Source organism: Cololabis saira, chromosome 18, assembly GCF_033807715.1.
Source record: "Cololabis saira isolate AMF1-May2022 chromosome 18, fColSai1.1, whole genome shotgun sequence".
In the NCBI taxonomy this organism is placed as follows: Eukaryota; Metazoa; Chordata; class Actinopteri; order Beloniformes; family Belonidae; genus Cololabis; species Cololabis saira.
This window is the reverse complement of record NC_084604.1, coordinates 9624300-9646375: the sequence shown is the minus strand read 5'-3', so window position 1 is coordinate 9646375 and position 22076 is coordinate 9624300. Positions and strand designations below refer to the sequence as shown.

At 42.0% G+C, this 22076-nt stretch overlaps 2 protein-coding genes across 2 annotated transcripts; one reads left to right on the top strand and one right to left on the bottom strand.

The window, feature by feature from the left end:
- Positions 1-1446: 1446 nt before the first annotated feature.
- On the top strand, positions 1447-8484 carry srsf5b (serine and arginine rich splicing factor 5b). The gene is made up of 8 exons (XM_061746262.1): positions 1447-1563; positions 1729-1876; positions 4246-4316; positions 4586-4702; positions 4838-4910; positions 6193-6266; positions 6361-6468; positions 7255-8484. Exons 2-8 carry the CDS (start codon positions 1751-1753, stop codon positions 7583-7585), a joined length of 900 nt encoding a protein of 299 aa, XP_061602246.1. The 5' UTR covers positions 1447-1563; positions 1729-1750; the 3' UTR covers positions 7586-8484.
- slc10a1 (solute carrier family 10 member 1) lies at positions 8394-20343 on the bottom strand. Its single transcript, XM_061707523.1, has 7 exons — positions 20197-20343; positions 18893-19120; positions 15343-15455; positions 13641-13845; positions 12401-12579; positions 12088-12287; positions 8394-8736 (listed from the first exon to the last, which is right to left on the bottom strand). The coding sequence occupies exons 2-7, from the start codon at positions 19085-19087 to the stop codon at positions 8660-8662; spliced, it is 969 nt and encodes a 322-aa protein (XP_061563507.1). The 5' UTR covers positions 19088-19120; positions 20197-20343; the 3' UTR covers positions 8394-8659.
- Between the last annotated feature and the right edge of the window lie 1733 nt (positions 20344-22076).

Here is a 22076-nt window from a genome sequence, read left to right as displayed (position 1 = left end):
TTCAGTAAAACACACTCCAGGTCACGCAGATGTTAATAGTTAAACACTTTAGAAATAAACAGCTCATGAGCCTGAATCATTTTTATTTAGTCTACAATTTAAGTTGTTTTTTTTCCTTTCTTGGCCATGACATTAGATTTTAGATTTTGGTCAAACTACTTTTTTCAAACTAGAATATAAAACACAAGTAGCCTGGACCCTCCAATGGGATTTGTTGTTTGTTCTCTCAGATGTAAGTCGCTTTGGATAAAAACATCTGCTAAATGACAGTAGTAGTAATAGTATTTCCCATACGCCAAGAGATTCAACACCTTATTTTTGTTTTATGTTTGTTTAATTTACTATTAATATAAAGGATTAAAATAAATATCAACAATTTAAGTTTGAGAAAAGAATGCTTCATAATGCAGTGAACACCCCCAACCAACCAATCTATAATCAAGCAGTTTTAGCAGATGTCCGTCTCACTCTATTGCTGAGAAAACACTGATTCAAGTGTTGTACGTGCACAAGTTGATGACGAGACATTTCCAGCATGTTCTAGTTTTGTGTGTCCACTCACGGACATTTTCCTTTCGATAAGATCTTGAAAACCCCGAATTCTGTTTTGCAGAACTTCAATTTTAAGAAATTGGTATAAAACATTCCTGAAACTCCTTTCACAGTATTCAGTGTAGTGTCTGTTTCTTTTTTCCCCTCAGTTATGTGCTATTGAGAGTCAAGTACATTTAACCAGCTACTGTATGATGGTTGTATCTCTGATCCAAAATTTGTATAAAGTTGTACATTTTTTCTTTTAATATTATTTGTTCTTTTGTATTGCACCAATCACCACAACAAATTCCTTGTGTGTGTTAAACTACTTGTCAATAAACTTCTTTCTGATTCTGATTCTAAAAATTCAAGTCAAACTTTTAATAATCCAAAATTATACTAAAATTAGATTAGATTGTCCTTTATTTCTCCCTCATTTGGGAAATTTGCTTTGTGCAGCAGCAGTACACTCAACACACACATGCAGGAAAAGGGTGTAAAAAAATATAATTACAAAATATAAAAAGTATATACATTGGAATGAAAAATAAAAAGTAATGCAGTACGGGAAAGAACGTATAATAATAATAATTTATAATATATATAATATATTCTAAATATATTATATATGAAATATATTAATGGCGAGCGGTGGGCAGCATTAACAGTTTCATAACTGCTTCCTGAATCTTTCTTGCTGTGCTTCAGTAAACTGCTGAATGGCCTGATTGGCTTATTAAAGTTACAGCTCTTGCACAAAATGTGGGCAAGACGTTCCTATGTTGGAGTACTCTTGAGCATCAGCGACATCTAGTGGTCGCTATCAGCAACGACGGTGCAGGGGGGTGATGACGTCACCTTCGGAAACCTTCGTCTCCGCTCGGCTTCGCTCGTGTTCCGCAGTCTCGTCCACGTCACGGGTCACGTGGCTCCTGCCCGCCCTGGTTTAGCGCAGGCTCCATTTTGTTTTATTCTGGCGTGTTTCCGTCGACGACCAGGGAGAATATCTATCTTTGTGTCGCTATTAAGGTACGTATAACACCACTATAGTGGCTCCCGTTGCTGAGTTAGAAACGTGCATGCTCTGAAGCAGCGCTACGTCCATGCTTTCATGGAATAACCGTGTATTATTAGGTTATTTCCACTAAGGCCCTGCTGCAGCTGTCTGTTGTCTGACTGTCTTCTGTTCTGCAGCTCGTCTCAACTCGACTGAACCATGAGTGGATGTCGCATCTTCATCGGCCGCCTGAGCCCCTCGGCGAGGGAGAAGGACGTGGAGAGGTTCTTTAAGGGCTACGGCCGGATCCGAGACATCGACCTGAAGAGAGGCTTCGGCTTCGTGGTGAGTCCGGGGGGGCTGGGTCTCTGCGGGGGTGAGGGTCGGTGTGGCCGGCCCGGGCCGAGCCCGGCCCCCGGCTACAGCACAGGGCAGGGCGGCTCAGCAGAGCCTGGAGAGGGGGTTATTGTGGATCTGCCACACCCAGACACAGAACCACCACACATGGTCCTGGTGCAAAATGGAGACCGGGGTCTGACTGTTCTGCTGCTTTGACAAAACATGCTCCCTAATGGTTTTCTACCTTTTGTAGAGCTACAATTTTACTGTGTTTTACTCCCTAAACCACCCCCTTTCCCCCCAAGTGGTGCTTGTCTCTTGCCAGGCCGTTATTGTAAATAAGAATGTTCTTAATGACCTGCCTGGTTAAATAAAGGCGAATGACTGAATGAATATCAAATACAGTGATAGAATTGTTTTGTTTTTTTCTCTTTGTCGTATAATATTCACAAAATTAATGTCATGGGTAGGTGTATTTTGAAGGATCAAATAGTCAACATCCCATATTATCCATTTTACATCGTGCAAGAAATGATGCAAACTTTGAAAATCGACTGCGCATGCGCAGAACCGCAAAGTAGCATTTCTCGGCAGTGAGCAGAAATTGGCAGAACACCGGTGTTCTTCCATTTTTTTTTTGCTGCTTTGCCAAAAAATGCTACCTAAGGGTTTTCTATCTTTTGTAGAGCTATAATTTTACTGTGTTTTACTCCCTAAACCACTTCCTTTCCCCCCCAAGTGGTCCTTGTCTCTTGCCAGGCCGTCATTGTAAATAAGAATGTTCTTAATGACCTGCTTGGTTAAATAAAGGCCAATGACTCAATGAATATCAAATACAGCGATATAATTGTTTTTTTTTTTCTCTTTATCGTATAATGGTCACAACGTGTAATGCAATTAATGTCATGGGTAATGTATTTTGAAGGATCAAATACTCAACATCCCATATCATCAATTTTACATTGCACAAGAAATGATGCAAACTTTGAAAACCGACTTTGCGCATGCGCTGAACCACAAAGTAGCATTTCTCGGCAGGTAGCAAGGATTGGACCGAACACCGGTGTCGTGCCAAAAAGTGATTGCCTACCAGAATCTGATTTCTCCCCTGAAAATGGGTCCTTTTACCTGCCAAAAATTGATTGGAGGCCAAATACAGTTAATGAAAGTTGTTTCTACCTAAATATGATTTGATGTCATTCTTGAGCTTCATAATATAAACACTAGAGCTCACAGGATTGCTTTTAACTCTTTTAAAGGACCATTACAACACAAAATAGGCATTTTCACCTGCCAAAAATTGATTGAAGGCCAAATACAGTTAATGAAAAGTTGTTTCTGCCTAAATATGACTTGATCTCATTCTTGAGCTTCATAATCTGAAAATCTGACGTTTTAGCGCTGTCGCTCAACGGGCTGCTGTGCGCGCTCCCGCGGCCAGAAATCAGATTCTGGCAGCACTTTTTGGCACGACACCGGTCTTGTGGACACTGTTAATGTTCAATGTTTGCACATTTAATTGAATTATTGAATGATTTTAGGAACCATTTGTTTTACATTAGTAACACATATGTCAAAATTAATCGGGTTAATGTAATAAGAAATTAGTACACAGTAATGTGTTGCCAACCGTCCCTTGAAAAATGGAATCGTCCCGTATTTATAAACTAAAGTACGTCCCGTATTGAGCTGAAAAGAGACGCACTTTGTCCCGTGTTACTGTGAGAGTCAGAAAATAGTCATAAAATGCCAATGGAAAATGGCATTGAGCTGTTGAGTTCACAAGTTATTTTTTTCTGTTTTACTCCAACTGTAGCTACAGTCATGGCCTTTGAGGAAGTTTTCTACAGACTTTCTGTTTGCACTTTTGTTATTGCACTAAAAATGTGCACTATTACAGAATGGATGTTCCGCTTACTTTCTATTGTATATTAATTTATACAATTTTAAGTTAAGCAGGACAGGTTTCTATTTAAGAAAGATACTTATTTTATTCAGTTCATTTTGTTGTATTAAAGTGAATTACAGGATAATTTGTTCGAGTCAAACAGTTAAAAAATTATTTCACCCAAAAAAGAGGGCTAAAAAAATTCCCCACGCCAGGAAAGGTGAAGGCAATCGGTTCGGCCGGCCCTGCAGATGAGGTGGCCCTTGTTTATTTTTTAAGGAGTTGGCAACCCTGTGTGTGTTTTAAAATTTTTTTTTTCAAAATAAAAGTTGTCAAATTAAGAAGATCCCACCTTCCTTAAACCATATTCTCACAATCAGTGTACTCTGTATGAGATACAATGTACCAAAACAGCTTCAACAACATTGTATGCATTGTTTTTATGGATCATACATTGCAGCTAATACTTATATTTTATTGACTGTAGGAGTTTGATGATCCCAGAGATGCAGAAGATGCTGTGTATGAGCTTGATGGCAAAGAGCTTTGCAATGAAAGGTAGGAATTTCCTTTTACAGCAAGTTTATGCATATTCAAATCAAATCTTTGGTGCCCAGTATTATGGTGCGGTGTTAAGCCCTCTTTTTTTGTCTGTGCTGGGGGGGCAGGCTAGTTTGATTTGGTTAACTCTTGTTTAGCATCAGTAAGGTCAAGATCTTATTGTACCCATTTGGGCAAAGCTCTCTAAGGCTGATTTTTCTGGGGGGGTGAGCTCTGAAAGCGGCTATGATTGCTTTGTTCTTACAAAAACTGTCCTCTAATGTAAGGGTGACCATTGAGCATGCTCGTGTCCGCCTGCGGGGCGGGCGTGGCCGCGGTGGTGGAGGTGGTGGTGGAGGACGTTTTTCTGATCGCTATGGACGAGGCTCCCAGAACAGTCGGAGGTGAATATTGTACAATATTAAAGTACTGTTCATGAGTCTCAGTTTGCTGTGTAGTCGCAGCTCCTTCTGCCTGTCAGCACTTGACGCAGCTTTTTATTTTATCCCTTTTTTTTCCCATCGCTGTCTTCCCTCAAGCCGAAATCCTCCTCCAATGCGGACTGAAAACCGCCTGATTGTGGAGAACTTGTCCTCACGAGTCAGTTGGCAGGTTTGTATTCCCCTTTTAAAGCTACAGCATCACAAATTGTCACCTTCACATGTCTGCCTCCAACAATACACACACATTGTAGAATTTCAGCTAAAAGCCAACATAGACTTTTTATGAGATAAAATCATTTCAGACTATATGTATCAATAATCTTTTATTGAAACCCAAATTTAATTACTAATCAAAGATCCTATTAATGTGGACTTTTTTGCAGTTAGTAAATCATTCAAGCAAACAATAACAAGCAAAACACTTAATTTGTTCCTGTTTTTCAAAATTTTAACCAATTCTCCACCCCTTTATTTGCCAGCCTGACTGTTGTGTCATATGGAAGAACTCGCTTATGGTGGAGTTTACCCCTTCTGGGTCCTTCTGTCTGGGTTGAGCCAGTGTGTCCTACACCTAGTTGATGCCTGCTGGTCATGTGAGCGCTCGCTCCACACTAGAGGCGCTGGCGGCCCTTCGCTCGCTCGCAACGCCCGGTGTTTGGTTGAGAGCGAGAGAGAGGAAACAGAGTTGGCAGAGAGAAAGCAGAGGAAAGAGCGAGAGTCGATGGTGATGGTGGTGGCGTATTGATCGATGGTTCGTTAATTTGAGGGGCTTCGATCAATCTATCCCCCCCTCCCTTCCCCTACTTCTGGTCTTCCCGCACATCGCGAGAGAGAGCGAAAGAGTGTGAATTCCTCCCAGGTGTCCATGGATATAATCTGCTGTTATGGTGGGCTCGGAGAGCCTGCGGCCCGTCCAAAGGGGTTCGCTCTCAGGTAGTAGTTTCCTCTCTTCCACCCTGTTCACTCTCTTCACTGAGGTGGGGTGCCGAGGCGGGGCGGTCCCGGCACCGAGCCCCGTGCCTTCCTTGACAGGGGAAATGGGCTCTCGGTGCCAAATGCTGCCCAGGTGGTGCCACTGCTGTTCAGTTCATGAAGATGATGTTCATCTCTGTAGTTGTAAGCAGCGGTGCGTCCAAGGATCTCAAAGCTGTTGCAGACTGTTAACCTTCAAACTGATTTAATGCACAAATTGGAATATAATGTGCTTTTTTTTTCTCTGTTCTTTCTTAATTTTGTAATTTGTTTTTATACCGTAAGAAAAAGTGTCAAGGACTTTTGGATCAAACAGAATTTGAGGTTCTTGGACCTGCCCTTCTTATCTGCAGTAGTCTGTGTAGTTCTGAGAGTCTAACTATCTCTCCCTTTTGGATAAATCAGTTCAATTCATTATGTCTCAGCTTGTGCTGTTGTGCCGGACCTCTCCGTAAATTGACCCACGTTTACATATGTAGGACCTGAAAGATTTCATGAGACAAGCTGGAGAGGTGACATTCGCAGACGCACACCGGCCCAAACTCAACGAAGGGTAAGAGTGTGTTTCCTGGATCAAAGATGTCACCTCTTGATGGTCATTTGTCTGTAGTTATAATGTGTGCTGCTTTGTTTTTTTCCTTCCTCAGGGTCGTTGAGTTTGCCTCTTACAGTGATTTGAAAAATGCCCTTGACAAATTGTCTGGAAAGGAAATCAATGGCAGGAAAATCAAGCTCATTGAAGCTACTAAAAGGAGGTGTGTTCACAAATACAACTAGATGTTGTCTGATTCGTGTCTTAGAATTGGGAGATTTTTGTTCCTTCACTACTTGCACTTTTTTTTTTTAGTGCAAAATGTATTCTGGGAGATTTTACCGTCTTATGCACGAGTGCACTGCGTGGCCGTTTTTCAATATGCGTTCTTGTGAAACGTTGTCACCTGCAGTACTTTTCCAACCTCAACAACGCAAGTACAGAAGAAATACCCGGATGTGTTTTGGCTCCACTAATTTTATTGAGGATTTATCCAGCAGAGGCTTGTGTAGACTTGAGACGGCCAAGTATCCCAGAATGCATTTTGCGTCAACAAGAGAGTAATAGAGGATGCAAGAGGAGTAAATGTAAAGTTCTAACTTTAAAAAAATTCAGAAGATTTTTTTCATGTGAGAATATATAACTTTATGTTGGGGTAAAGTTATAAAGATAGTGTATTTTAAAATTTCCTCAGATGTTTTTGGAGTTTTATTTCTTTTCCCTTCTACACAGCTTATAACATGTCTGGCATAAACCAATTAAAAACACATTGTGTAAAGGAATAGTTATAAAGACTTGAGCGGAGCGATGTATGGCCCGTTTTCAGTTGTTTCAGTGTTACGGCTGTTTAACAAATACACTGTTTCACTTGAAATGTAATCAAAATAACAGGGAAGTACCAAAAACCCCTGTTGAAATGGTTGCTATAAATAACTTATTAAATCTCTGGACTCTTCTGTGCACGGGTGCATGGGGTTTTTCCTAACATCTCTCATTTTCCTCTTTGCAGGTCTAGAAGTCGCTCCCGCTCGGAGAGCTCGTCCCGCTCTCGGTCCCGTTCCCGCGGTCGCTCCCAGTCCCGCTCCCCCCGGCGCTCCCGCACCCCGACCAAAGATCACCACCGCTCGCGCTCCCGTTCCCGCTCCCGCTCCCGCAGCGGCTCGCCCGCCGGAGGAGCTTCCCCCAAATCCAAGGAGACCAACAAGCGCAAGTCCAGCAAGTCTGTCACTCCATCCTCCCCTCCGCCCGCGCAGAGGGCCTCCATGTCCCGCTCCCGTTCCCGCTCACGCTCCCGTTCCCGCTCTCGCTCCCGCTCTCCCTCTACGGACAGTCAACGCTAAACCAACGCCACGCTATCAGGAATCGACAGTAGAAGCAACCCGAAAGTTGTTGACCTCTTCTGAGTTTTCTTTAGTATTTTGGTTTCTGCTGGATTTGTCTTGTGATTCTTCAAGTTTCTTTTAAGTTGACACATCCTCAACAAAGAACACTGATATTTAAAAAAAAAAAAAAAAAACTTCAACGGGAATTCAGTGTTTTCCATCTATGTAAAGATCCTTTTGAAGAATTGACCACTTTCTTCATGTTTTGATACTTTTTGCTTCTCAGTGGGACTTTTTATTTTTCCTCCGCTCTTTTGTTCCTCGTGTTCTCCAAGGCCTTGAACCCATCCCTGACATCTGTCCTCACAGCTGGTGTGTGAAAGTGTGTGTGTGTGTTTGTTTGTGCGTGCGTGCATGTGTGAGTGAGAGAGAGAGAGAGAGAGAGAGAGAGAGAGAGATATAACTATACGCTTCTGTTTGATCAAAATCTGCCCTCCTATTCAGTGTATTTTTATTTGTTCTTTAAGCTCAAAAGACCACCGATCTGGCTTTAGTGACGTCTATAAAGAGAACTTGTGTACAGTAAACTCTGCACAGTAAATTAAATTCATGTATTCTACGGTTGATTGTAGTGAGTTAAATTTGAGCATAAAGTTGACACTTCCGCTTCATATTGCAATGATATTTCTGACATTTGAATTTGTTTTTTCCTAGGGATTTGTGTACAGACTGCAGACCTCTGTGAAAGTTGTTTAAATGTAATTCCATAAATTCTTGGTTTGTACTGTGGTTCAAATGAACATGTAGAGTTTGGAAAACACATTTTTGTACATGGGGATTTTATTTTCAGTGAGAAATACAGTAGCTGTTTGTATGGTGTATGAAAACAAGACTTAATAAATCCATTTTAACTATAACTTGGGTTTTGTCTGTCAGGGCTGTGCAGCAGGTAACAAGTACATTTACAAAGTACTGCAGTACAACCTCCAGGAGTTGTCTTGCAGTAAAACACTTTTTCTTGACATTTGTGTGTGGGGCAGGTGGTCTCTTCAGCCCGGGTGGGTGTAGCTCAGCCGGGTTACCAGGTAACCGTTACCGGGTCAGGTTTGATGCTCCTCCATCAGACAGCTCCCTGACTTTGTCTCCAGTCGTCGCTGGCTGGTAAGATTCTGCAAGTCGGACACGAGCAGGTTACAGAGCAGCTTCCTGCAACACACTTCTAGTTTCTCTATTTCAGGGATTTTCAATTCCGGTCCTCAGGCCCCCCTGTCCTGCTTGTTTTAGATGCTACCCTGCTTTCAGCACACCATGATACAAGGAGCTGTGTCATCAACAGAGTTGTACAGACCTCGATGACAAACTAATGAGGACCATTAATTAGAATCAGGTGTGTTGATGCAAGGCAACATCTAAAACATGCAGGGCAGGGAGGCCAGAGGACCGGAATTGAAAACCCCTGATCTATTTCATATCGGGATGTCTGTTATCGATTTGGACTCCAAGCAGTGCAAAGTAAAATAAAGGAGCTGGTTCACATGGCAGGACTGGATTGAAATGTGAGCGTTGATGTTTGTTTTTCCTCCCTGCTTCAGAAAAGTCTGGTGCAGTAGAAACCAGCTAACATGCCAGACATATTCATCTTTATGGCTTTTTAACCGAAGTCCTATTTAAATGACTCCACCCCACACACATTACTACTTTCATTGTTAAAATATTTATCTCCAGTCCCCTGGTTTCAGACTGAATGCAGTTTTCCAGAAACAGCTGAGATCAAGAGTCACAACTGTTTTATTGTGATTGTTTCAGGCGTTTTAAAGCACTCTAACCAAACATCTAGTTTAAGCTTCTAGTCCGATTGGAAAATGAAGTTGAACTTTTGGAGATTTGTTCCTTTTGAACAGTTTAACAAACAATTTATTGATTTTAGATTAGAAAAAAATTGATTTAAACAAAAGTTGTATTATATGACATGGATATTTTAAAAAGAAAACCGCATTCTGATCTAATAATTTTCCGACAGTTTATGTCTGGTAACTGAACTATATATGTCTGGTGTAGTTCATTTTGGCAACTTAATTTCACTCAACATACATCCATTATTACATTTTAGACCTGCAATTTCCAAGTTTATGTGTGAACAATTTAGAGGTGAGCTGTTATTTTTAAACCTGTGATTGTATTGATGACGTGGAACCCAAGCAGCATCACTGAGGAAGAAATAATTCACCAAAAGATCTGATTTTTTAAATGTGAGGAAAAATCATTGAAATGTGTAAAAATCAAGGTTTCTCAAAGACTGGAGGAGAACTGCTTTTCTCTTTTACACGGCGTCATATGAAATGTTTCAACGAATCTGGCGAGAGAAGCAGAAACGTGCCAGGGTCAGCTGGCATCAGCGCCCTTGCTCAGGGACATCTTAACGTTTCTCCACGATGGAATCCTGCAGAAACATCACGTTTTCCCCAGGGACATCTTTGCATTTTATCACCACAGCAAAACAAGGCCACTTTCTGCACACTAAACACACATGGCTGAGCGAGAAGACGATACTGGCCCAAACAAAGAATCTTGAAATATCAAATGTGTTTTTGAACGTACACAGCTCAAAAAATAAAATGAAGGAAAAAGAAACATAAGACAGCCCAGATCTGAATGTCCCGATAACAAAATCACACAGAAATTGATCAATGGAAATCAAATTTAGCAACCCATTGAGGTCGGCTAATTAGATAATGTCCTCTAATGTCCAGCTGTCTTTTCATTTGCACAACAGCATGTGATTGTCAATCAGTGTTGCTTCCTGAGTGGACTGTTTGGTTTGATTGACTTGAGTTACATTGTGTTTAAGTGTTCCCTTTATTTTGTTGAGCAGTGTAGTTTCTCACCTTTAACCTCGTCCAGACAGTACGGGGCAAAATAACTTTAACACTTCATCAACATCAACCTTTCGTTACACCTGGATGCCGGTGTTATGAGTAGGAATGGCAACATTACAAACATGATAAAAGCTATAATGTCTTTTTTTATGTGTTGCAGGCCTTAAAGGTATAGTCTGTAGTCGTATTCAAAAACATTTATTATTATACTGGGTGAAATGGTCCTTCCATCCTGAGAGTAGCCAGTGAATAATGTGTTCAGAAAAAGGAAAGAAAAAAATCCGACCTCTCTGACAGCTTTAATCCTGTAAAAACTCTGACCAATCTGTTTTTTGCACACCGAGTGGCACGGATTGGTCAGAGCACCAGAGGATTGGCAGGGGGGAAAGAACCAATCAGATGCCTTCATTTTAAGTCCCGCCCACGCCCCCCTCTGTCCCATGCGCACACTCGTCACGTCGAAAATCTTGCCGGAAAACTTTGCACACTCGAGTCACGTTTGCTGAAGAATGGCGTAGAAAACGGAGCCAAAACTACCTCCCCAGTATGGGGGTCCGTGGGTATGGAGGCGTCTCCATCCCGGCGAGGGCGGAGAGTGCCGGTGTGGGTGGCGGTGGCTGCGGTGCCGTGCAGGCTCTGTTGCCACGGCTACGCCGTAGGGTACGCCGTAGCCTACGGCGTAGGGTACGCGGCGACGCGCACCATTCTGTGTTGGTGTAACGCGGAACCATAAATCAGCCTTCAGTGTGTGCTCTGTGTGCTGTTCTGAACTCTGTTGTGCTCATTTTGCTGGGACGTCGGGTTCCTCCGCCAAGACACAACTTTTGCGGTATGTTCATTGTTGTGTCTAAAAATGATGCGCAGTGCCGACCCAATCAGAAACGGTACAGATATTCTGTGATATTTTTTTATATTTGTAAAAAAATTAAATTATAAATAAATAAAGGATCCCCATAACTTTGATTGGGTGGGCAGGATGCACGTTTGGGTGGGCACAGCTCACCCCTGCCCCCTTCCCTAAAACCGGCCTCGCTTACAGGTGAATGAGACATGGGGTAGTTTTGTTGAAAATGTGCTGTCCAAAATGTCCTGGAAAACTGGACTCCTGCAAATGCGCGTTCCCCAAAGTTTGTGGGGGCGTGGCTTTGGACGGAGCGCTGACGGGAGGGGGAGGAGGGGGCGGGGCTTAGAGGAGGTGCCACTTTCAAATCTTGCTAGCTCTCCAACATTACTGACTATACCTTTAACTGCCAAAGTTGATGTACATTAACAAATTAGATGCAGTGGATGTGGAAAAAAAATCCATCTGCAAAGAAATTAGGTTGTAATTTGTGCATGATATATGTCTTTTTTTGTTCTCAAATGTAAATATATCAAGCAACTTCACGTTATCCGTGTCCACTAAAGAAAGACTTGGTGTGTGTCTGTAAAGGTGAGTCAGAAATGATCTGTTTTTGTTTGCTTGTTTTCTCAGATCAGCTATTTTAATGTCTTTGTATTCTATTTATTCTGATTTAAGGGGTTTTAAACTGAGAAAATGGTCAAATTGTCTGTGTTGAGGGGCTCTAACCGTGGTTGTTAAATGTGATGTTCCTGTTTATCTTTATGGCCTGTAGCTGGTCTGGAAGCAGCTGTGGGTCTCACCTTTCTCTCCCGCCGTGAAGCGTTTGTAACACCTGAACAGCGCGATGAGCACCATGGCCTCGGACACCTGAAACGACACGTAGACCAGCGGGAACAGAAACATGGGCCCGATCACGGCTGGAGGAAAGGCCAGCTTCAGTATGGTGGAGCACAGCTGGATGTTCTGGCAGCCTGTTTCCATGGCGACAGTCCTCCGCTCCCTAACAGAGGGGGAGAGGAGGAGGATGGGTAGAGACGCGTGCATAAGTCGTGGATGTATATAGAGAAAGGCCCGTGATTGGATGGCAGTACAGTAACTCTGGTCTGGACTTACGGCTGGCTGAGCCTGAAGAGCGAGGAGATGAGATAACCGAAGGCGTAGCCGATGAAGGGCATGAGGGCACCGATGGACATGAGTGGGAGAGACGCCACGGCCAGAACCGAGCCTCCCAGTTCAGAGCCAGCAATGATGCTGATCACCACGACGGACATCATCATTATAGTGAGGCCCATCTGATCACAACACAGGAGGACAAATGTCCAGAGACCTTTTAAAAATGCTTGTTCAGTATGATCATGTATTTTAGGGTGTGTAAAGATATAATAAAAATCATCTGATCATCGTGGGGTTTAGTATTAAGTAATCACAAGCTCAGACAAACACAAACAACTTTTTTCACCATGCCGTTAACAAAAATATAATATATAATTATTTATATTTATATATTTATATAATATCCATATAATTGGAGGTAAATATATGAACCAGTGTATACATAGCATATCTACTCTTATATAGTTATTCAAGTATATTGTTATACCATTGCTGTCTATTGTTCTCTATTATATTGTAGCATTATAGTAAAGTAATGATAATGTAACACTATGCATTATAATTACTTCTATTAGTACATACATACATAGTAGCTCAACTAAATGCTGGGCGTTTGTTTTGTTTACCTTGATTTGCTTTGATTTTGACTATATTTATATATACATATAGTTGAGTATTATATCACTGTATAGAACAGTTATTAAAGTAGGTATGGGTGTTTTATAAGTAAGCTTTTTGAAACTCATCTTGTTATATGTAAGAATGTAGGTAAGATTCAGGGGTAGGACTCGATAAGTGGTTACTTCATTCCTCCATTATCTGGTTACATTTCAATAACCTGACTCAACCCTGAACTCCTCTAGAGGCAATAGTGAGGCCATCTGTTCAACGGACAAAGATTTGTCGAAATTGTTCACACACAAATCCTCTTCCACAACTATGAGAGAGGATAGAGGAAACAACTATTTAATGGTATTGGGGATACTTAGTATGGCCCACATTATTTTACATTTTGGCTTCATTTTTGGTGAGCGTTAAGTTGTATTTGCGTGATAACAGGACCTACTATGATCAGACGATTTTTTATTGTGTTTTTACGTTAAAAAAAAACAACAAAAAAACCACAGGATTAAAAGGGGAGCTACTTGGTTGAGCTTGGTTAAAGGAGACTGAATGTTTGGAGATGACTGTGCTCTGTACAGGTTTCCCAAGCCTCTGACCCTTGCCGGCATTAGCTGACCTTTGTGATGATCTTGGAGTACTGCGGCCGGTAGTAGTTGAGGAGGATACCGGCGCCGCAGGGCACGAGGATCATGACCAGGGACACTGCGATGTCCACGTAAGGCACGGCGTTCTGCAGGGTGGAGAAGCCCTGGCAGTAGAGGTAGAGCAGGAGAGGCATCATGCCCAGAGCCAGTATCGTGGAGCAGGTCGTCATCACAATGCTGAGGGGAACAGACAAGCAAGATTTCTCTAACAAATGTACTTTTGTATCATTTATAAAAATCTGGGGTGCTTGTTAAGGTGGAGAAGTCCTGCCTCAGGTGGAGGAGTTCAAGTATCTCGGGATCTTGTTCACGAGTGAGGGAACAATGGAGCGTGAGATTGACAGGCGGATCGGTGCAGCGTCCGCAGTAATGCGGTCGATGTACTGGACCGTCGTGGTGAAGAGGGAGCTGAGTCGAAAGGCGAAGCTCTCGATTTACCGGTCAATCTACGCCCCTACCCTCACCTATGGTCATGAACTTTGGGTAGTGACCGAAAGGACAAGATCGCGGATACAAGGGGCCGAGATGAGTTTCCTCCGCAGGGTGGCTGGACGCTCCCTTAGAGATAGGGTGAGGAGTTTGTTCACCCGGGAGGAGCTCGGAGTCGAGCCGCTACTCCTCCACGTTGAGAGGAGTCAGCTGAGGTGGCTTGGGCATCTGTACCGGATCCTCCTGGACGCCTCCCTAGGGAGGTGTTCCAGGCATGTCCCACCGGGAGGAGACCCCGGGGAAGACCCAGGACACGCTGGAGAGACTATGTCTCTCGGCTGGCCTGGGAACGCCTCGGACTCCCCCCGGAAGAGCTGGAGGAAGAGCTGGAGGAAGTGTCTGGGGTGAGGGAAGTCTGGGCATCCCTGCTGAGGCTGCTGCCCCCGCGACCCGGTAACGGAAAAGCGGGAGAAGATGAGTGAGTGAGTGAGAGGGTGCTTGTTAAAGGGGACCTATTATGAAAAACAGGTTTTCTCTTGCTTTAACATATATATAGTGGTCTCCCCTCAGCCTGCCAACTCAGAGAAGGAGGAAAGCAACCAAATTCTGCAGTGTCTGTACAGCCGCCCAGATGAGCCATTCAGTCTGATGTGGATCTACGAGCCGTTCAGATTCTGCTCACTTTCGTTACGTAACCAAAATGCAAACCACACCCACAACTATAACTATATAAAACCGTGTAACTGCATGCGAGCGTCCGACTATTGCGTCGCACTGCGTGACATCAGACGCTCTCTGTCCATCTCCCTCCAGCCAGTTGCCACTTTATTGAGGTTTTTGTAGTGAAATGAGGAGGAATCATAGAGATAATTTCTCATTTCAACTAACTGGATCAGCCGTTCCTCATCCATGACCGTTTCCTACAGAGCTTTCAACCGGCTTTCAACGCGAGTGACAGGAAACGGCCAGCACCGCGTCGTGCTGCCTGGACCATTTAGAGAGGAAATGGCAGGTAGAGGCACTGGAGGGGTCCTCCAGGATTTGCGACAGGAATTAAATGTAAATGAATGATGCATAATTTATACTCGTGGTATTTTTAAGCCACTGCCATCCAGATAACGCTTTTATTCAGGGAAAGCTTTGCATATTTCATCAGGATGATCCCATAACACATTGTGCTTGTAATGACACTGCTGGGGACTTGTTGGGCTTCCTGCTCACTTCAGGAAGAAGTTTACTTAATACTTTTCATGAGAAGCTGCAGCACCAACCTTGACCAAGCAAAACGCTGTGAGAGGCATGATGCCATACTGGGAAAGAACCGCAATGGCCACCCCTTTAGGTTTCAGTATGTGACTCTGGAATGAAACAAAGAGGATAGAAATATTACATCACAATATGTACAAATATTCTACCAAGTCCTCCTTGGCATTTTGTTTGGTGATAACACAATGCCAAGGAGGAAAAACACCAGCGATGACCTTAGACAAGCAACTGTTGCTCCACGCTAACCTGGAAATGGTCGTGAGTTCATTATCAAACATTTTGAAGAATAATGGCGCTTTTCCACTAGTACCTACTCAGCTCGACTCGGGTCGCCTCCACTTGGTTTTGGTGCTTTTCCACTAGGGGTCTACCCGTGCTGAGTAGATACTTTTCTGTAACTACTCTGCTGAGGTTCTAAGCGAGCTGGCCAGTCAGACGTCTGAGTCAGGATGTGACATCAGTTGAACAGCGACTATGACGGTGGCTTCTTGTTCATTCTATTCGACAAGCAACGGCAGAGCAAAAGTCTGTTTCATGATCCAACTCTGAGGTTCAGATGTTCATAAACCTGGTGGCTGAAGAGAGGATTCAAAGGGATCTAGACGGGCGATCTACTAGAAGCTTTGTCAGTCCATGACTGCTCGCGGCTACCAACAGACTTTTCAGCAGCGCCAAAACAAACAAAAAGAAAAAGTAAAGCGTCGCCGCTTGAAGCTTCTCTCATTCTCATTTTTAACTTGATATTGAACAAAAGCCACAGACCCAGCAGCACATCTATCATCTCCTCCAGGTTCTACATCTTTAGTGTTGTTGTCTTCTTCATTTAGATACACAAAATACGTCACAGCAGCTTCACTCCAACCTCCTACTTCTGCTCCAGGTGCTGATTTGTTCTGGAAAAGAAACTTGACCGAGTTCAGTCAAGCCAAGTTGAGATGAGTAGAGCCGAGTAGGTACTAGTGGAAAAGCGTCATAACAGTCTACAGTGAGGAAGATTATTCAGAAGTGAAAAAGATTAAAGACTATTGCCAATATTCACAGGAATTGATGTCCCCGCAAGGTCTCCCAACATCTGAACCTGAACCAAAGACCCGAGGACTACAGCTCAGATTCTACAAGTCTCAGTTAGGATTGTGGACATAAAGTTAGAGACTGCACATGGCTTTTTTGGCAGGATTGTCAAGTGGAAACTCTTTTCTCTCTCTCAAAAAAAAAAAAAAAACCCAGCATGACTGAGGTTTGCAAAATGTACAAAATGTTATCTGAACATAACACAAGACTTGAAAAAAATGTCCTATAATTATACTATTATTATTATTATTATTATTATTATTATTATTAATAATAATAATAATAATAATAATAATAATAATAATAATAATAATAATAAATACGCCCCGGTCTGACCTCACCCCTCATTGCAATATATAAATGACCAATTTTAATTCTAATAATTATTCTTGGCATTATCATGATGTATTGTTTCATAGTTTATTATTATATTACCGTAAGTTATGAAATCATGGGATGTGGGATGTTAAACTATAGTCTTATTATATTGTTATATATAATAGTATGGTGATATCATTTGGTTATATGTTATAATATTTTATAAAAATTATGTTATATTAGGATATTACTATATTATTATTCTATATTATATCGTGCTACACCACTCTATATGATAATTATTTATTTGTTTAACTTATTTACTCTCGAAATAATATTGTCAAATTTATGTATCTACTTTCATCACCTTATCTACACACACACACACACACACACACACACACACACACACACACACACACACACACACACACACACACACACACACACACACACACACACACACACACACACAAACACAAACTGATGTCGTCTTTTGTCGTTGTTTGCACTGTATGTTAATAAATAAAATAAAATAAAAAAATAATAATAATAATAGTAATAAATAATAAAATACATTTTATTTGTTGCTGCCTTTCCATACAAGGTCAGAAAGATGAAGTTATTATTATTATATGGGCAGAGGGAACAAGGTGGATGGAGGAGGACGACCTGTTGGACAGGTGTAATGTGTTCAATGTAGGAGGTGTTGGGTTATGAAGGGATTTGTTGGGGAGACTGAAGAGAAGTGAGTTATTGTCATCAATTCGAGGACAAGATTGTGGATGAGGATGATGGCAGCATGTGGAGTGAGAGATGAATGCAGTCAGTTGATGTTTTGGAGGCAGAAATAAGATGCTGTTGATGTGTGCTTGAAATGATGGCATGATGTCGAGAATGATGCCCAGACCCTTAACCTGAGGGGAGGAGGGAAGAGCCGTTGATGTTGATGGAGAAACTGTGATTTTGTCAGAGTGGAGGCCGTGTCGATGAGTAAAGTTTGAGAAAATTAGAGGAGAACCATGCTTTGATTTACTGAAGGCCATCAGAAAAGGGAGGTAGGTGGAAGTTAGGGTTGGGGTTTGGAGGAGATGTAGAGCTGGGTTTCGTCTGCATAGGAATGGAAGGTGATATTGTATTTAGGGAATATGTGTCCGAGGGGTAGGACATGATGATGGATAGAAGGGGCCCTAGGGGTGAGCCCTGGGGCACACCAGCCGTGACGGGGAGTTCATTTGAAGTGTGAGACTTGATCTGTGTGAACTGTGAACCAGAGAGCTATGATGAGAACCAAGTGAGAGGTGTATGAGAGACACCAAGGAACACCCGTCCCTTCATACCCAGTTTTGCAAAAACCAAAAAACACAAACGTCTCATACCAGCTGTCAAGCACGGTGGTGAATAATTTGGGCATTTATTTTTTGGTTGTTTGTTTGTTTTGAAGCCACAGAACCTGGACATTAAAAAGGTCAATCAGTTGAACATGACAGCCACTGTTTACCGAAGTACCCTAGACTCAAATTTTAGCCAAATTTTAAATCAAATTTGAAGCAAATCTACAACGAAATGACTGTAAAAGACAAGAATCACAGTCCCATAGCAGGAGTTGCATTTGCCTGATTTTCAGACATGGTAAAAAGGACTATATATTATGAAGCAAATACTTTTGAATGTATATTTTGACAGCACGGTGGCTTAGTGGTTAGCACTGTTGCCTCACAGCAAGAAGGTCCCCGGTTCGACTCCCAGGCCCGGCAGGGGCCTTTCTGTGTGGAGTTTGCATGTTCTCCCCGTGCTTGCGTGGGTTTTCTCCGGGTACTCCGGCTTCCTCCCACAGTCCAAAAACATGCATGCTAGGTTAATTGATGATTCTAAAAATTGCCCGTAGGTGTGAGCGTGAGTGTGGTTGTGAGCATGGTTTGTGTGTTTATATGTGTCCCTGTGATGGACTGGTGACCTGTCCAGGGTGTAACCCCTGCCTCTCACCTAAAATGAGCTGGGATAGGCTCCAGCAGACCCCCGTGACCCCGCAAGGGATAAAGCGGGTAAGATAATGAATGAATGAATGAATGAATGAATGTATATTTTGAAGATATATTGCTTTGAACTGATTGATTTGTGTGGATGGTGCGCTGGTGACCTTGATCTTGGAAACCTCCATGGTGCATCCCAGTGAAACCATGGTGATGAAGAGGACAATAATCATTAGTATATTGATAGTTTTGTCCATAACTGGCGATAAAAAAGTGGTGGAAACGGAGCTGGCGTTAGCATCCGTCACGTTGATCAAGAAGTCATCATCTTGCCACAAATCCGGTTCAGAAAGCAGATCCATGGCGTTAGCAGCCCTGGAGGTTCTGGACTTCAACTGGAAACACCAAAGGGGACAGCCGTGAGTGAGTAACTGCACTTGATACATCAATCTATCATTTTTCACAACTATGTTGTTGTGTTTTTAGGAGCTCTGCGGTTTTCTCATTTCCTCATCCATCGGCCATGCAAAACACTTGAGCTGCTCACATAATCGGAGCATGACGAGAGTTTGGGAGGTAAAACGCAGAGACAAAACAAATCCTTCAAAGAGCTATGCCTGGGCCTTTAGCGCAGATAACAGAGCAAGAGTGGAGAAGATCACACACGGAGGGAGTGCAGATTATCCTGTGATTGAGGGGCAGAGGAGCTCGCAGCGAACTTGATGACGGGAAACCCTCTTCAACTCTTTGTTCATGCAGTTAGTTTTTTCTTTTTCACTACTTCTGCAGCTGACAGCGGCACCAGAGAGATTGCTGTTGTGCTGATAGGCAGCGCCTTTCATCAGACAAGCTCGGTGATTAGAATTAGCTCAATGCTTCAGTTCATAGTACACATTATATGGTCCTGAGAGGCTTTCACTGAATATTACACGATATGCACAGCGTCAAAGTTTGGAGCAATTTCTTAGAAGTTATTTCATGCCGCCAACTGATAGATATGGATTAAGGGCATGCAGAGCCTCAGCTGAAGTTTTTTATTAAATTGGATGAGGAACGGGTAATACTCCCATTAAAAAGGCAGCTGTGCATGAGACTCTTCTTGCTGCTCTATACCAGAGTTTATGTTGTACAGTATGCAGCTTAACCTTCACACTGGCTAATACGGACTGATTTTTCATAGTTTTGACTTGAGAAACACAATGAACTGAAGAACGCATGCAAGAAACCTAGAGACTTAAAATGAAAGTTTCATGGGTCTTGTTGAAAATCATCAGAACAACTGCATGTTCAAGTGAGTGTAATTTAAACAGCAATCATACTTCAGTTAAAACAGTGCCTAAAAAAATCACCCATTTCCATTTAAACAAAAGTCAGTCAGATTATTTCAGTTTCCAAGTGAATTCTTCTTTCTTTGAATCTTTTTAGATGAAATTTAATCAAAACACTCAAATATAAGTCGCTAAAATCTTACTTCAGCGTGAACAAATGAAGTGACTGTCAGGAAGCTGCAAAGATCTCTTGAATCTCCACGTAACAGAGGAAAAACTTCGCTCTCCTTTATGTTTCAGGCTCCATCTCCACAGCTGACGACCACATCCTCCCTACATGCATGAAGCCGGCATGTAGCCATGCTGAGAGCAGACACATGTCTGTCACCAGATTTGACATCCCTGGTTTTCTCAAACGAGCACGTGTATCAGAAAATTGCAAGGCGAAAGAGCCTCGAGAAAATATTGAGCCGTAAAACATTTTCACTGTGCTGAAGGTGAGAATTACACACCTTTTATGCGGAGGTAACTCTCTACAGCGCATCAAGAGAAAAGAAAATCAGATAAAAAAAATGCACAAGTGACTTCCACACCTGACAGGTAGATGTCATGCAGGACTCACCTGTTGTTCCTGTAAGTTCCTCTGTTCTTCTCTTCTCTCAGGAGCAATATCTGGCCCTTAAATGGTGTTAGTCACTAATCATCCACTAAAGGTGCACGTTGTGCAGAAGTGCCACCTAGTGCACCTTTTATCTGTGAGTCTTCAGAGCAGAGAAGCCTCTCAGATCAGGATACAGCTTTAACTTTAACTAAGCTTTAACTTTAACAATACACTCATACATATAAATAAATAAATATATACGGTACAGACCAAAAGTTTGGACACACTTCCCCATTTGTTTCAATGAGAAGGTGTGTCCAAACTTTTGGTCTGTACTGTATATGTTTAAATATATATACCTCTGTGTGTATATATATATATATATATATATATATATATATATATATATATATATATATATATATATATATATATATATATATATATATATATATATATATATATAATTTACTTATTTATTTTTAATTAAAAAAACAGGGAAAAAAGAAGCAGCCTGGGCAGTACCAAGTACCCCCATTAGAGGATGTAAGAGAGTAGGTTGGAGCCAGGTGCTGCAAACCTTTATTGATCATTAGTGGGTGTTGTTAACACTATATGGTGTGTTAACACAATGCCAAGAGGGAAAGACATTAGCAATAGTCCGCCTGGATCACTCCTTGATTCACGGCACATCATGTGAGCTGGAGATGAATTTTTCTGACAAACAAAGGTGTGGATTGTTGGAACTTTAACAGCAGTGGTCATCCAGAGCAGGAGGAAAGTGAAAGGTTCTGCAATCTTTTAAGTTGCTAGCATGGGAGAACTTTGGCTTTCCCCCATTAAACCAGGGCTTAGTTATATTTCTAGGGAGTTACATGTCAAGGTTATGGTGTGGAGTCTACACCTGCGATGGACATACAGTACGTTGTCAGTTCAATGCATAAACCCCCTTATATGTGATTCATACTTTATTTAAGGGTGGTGGACAAAATATTCACGGTATGTTGTTGTCGCCACACATGGAGGTCATACGAACTTACAATTCAATACACACATGAAATGATTTATGTTGATTGAACTCTGTCAAGAATAGAGCATTTGAAATCCAAACAGAAGACCGAATCTATTATTTTCTTACATATCAGCCAAGTCCAAACTTTACGTATAATAACAAATTATACTATCTGCACAGATTGTTACTGTAAAGCCGATGCCAAGATTCTTGATAGCTTTCATTTGCCTCTGCTGTTATTGCAGCGGGGGATGCGTGAGAGTGAATGAGTGAGAAAGAGCATAAAGGCATTACACGATGGTTTCTGAGCTGGAGTGATTTAATCCCAACGAGTAAAACTGCAGAGGATATGCAGACAGTCTGTGGAGTAGACGCATTCATTTAGAAAGAGGGGAAACAGACACACATAGAGGTGTGAATTATAAAAGATGAATGTTTTTTTGCACCTTCAAAGTTGGGGGAAGACTAGT

Bases quoted from the DNA above. Each gene is read 5' to 3' on its own strand.
- srsf5b (XM_061746262.1), top strand. From the start codon at position 1,751: ATGAGTGGATGTCGCATCTTCATCGGCCGCCTGAGCCCCTCGGCGAGG. The intron at 4,317-4,585 runs GTAGGAATTTCC...CTCTAATGTAAG, and splicing joins AAAGAGCTTTGCAATGAAAG to GGTGACCATTGAGCATGCTC. The intron at 4,911-6,192 runs GTTTGTATTCCC...TTACATATGTAG, and splicing joins CCTCACGAGTCAGTTGGCAG to GACCTGAAAGATTTCATGAG.
- slc10a1 (XM_061707523.1), bottom strand. From the start codon at position 19,087: ATGGATCTGCTTTCTGAACCGGATTTGTGGCAAGATGATGACTTCTTG. The intron at 13,846-15,342 runs GTATTAAGTAAA...TGTTCCCCTCAG, and splicing joins GCTGCAGCTTCTCATGAAAA to CATTGTGATGACGACCTGCT. The intron at 8,737-12,087 runs GTGAGACCCACA...TCCGACTTGCAG, and splicing joins CTTCACGGCGGGAGAGAAAG to AATCTTACCAGCCAGCGACG.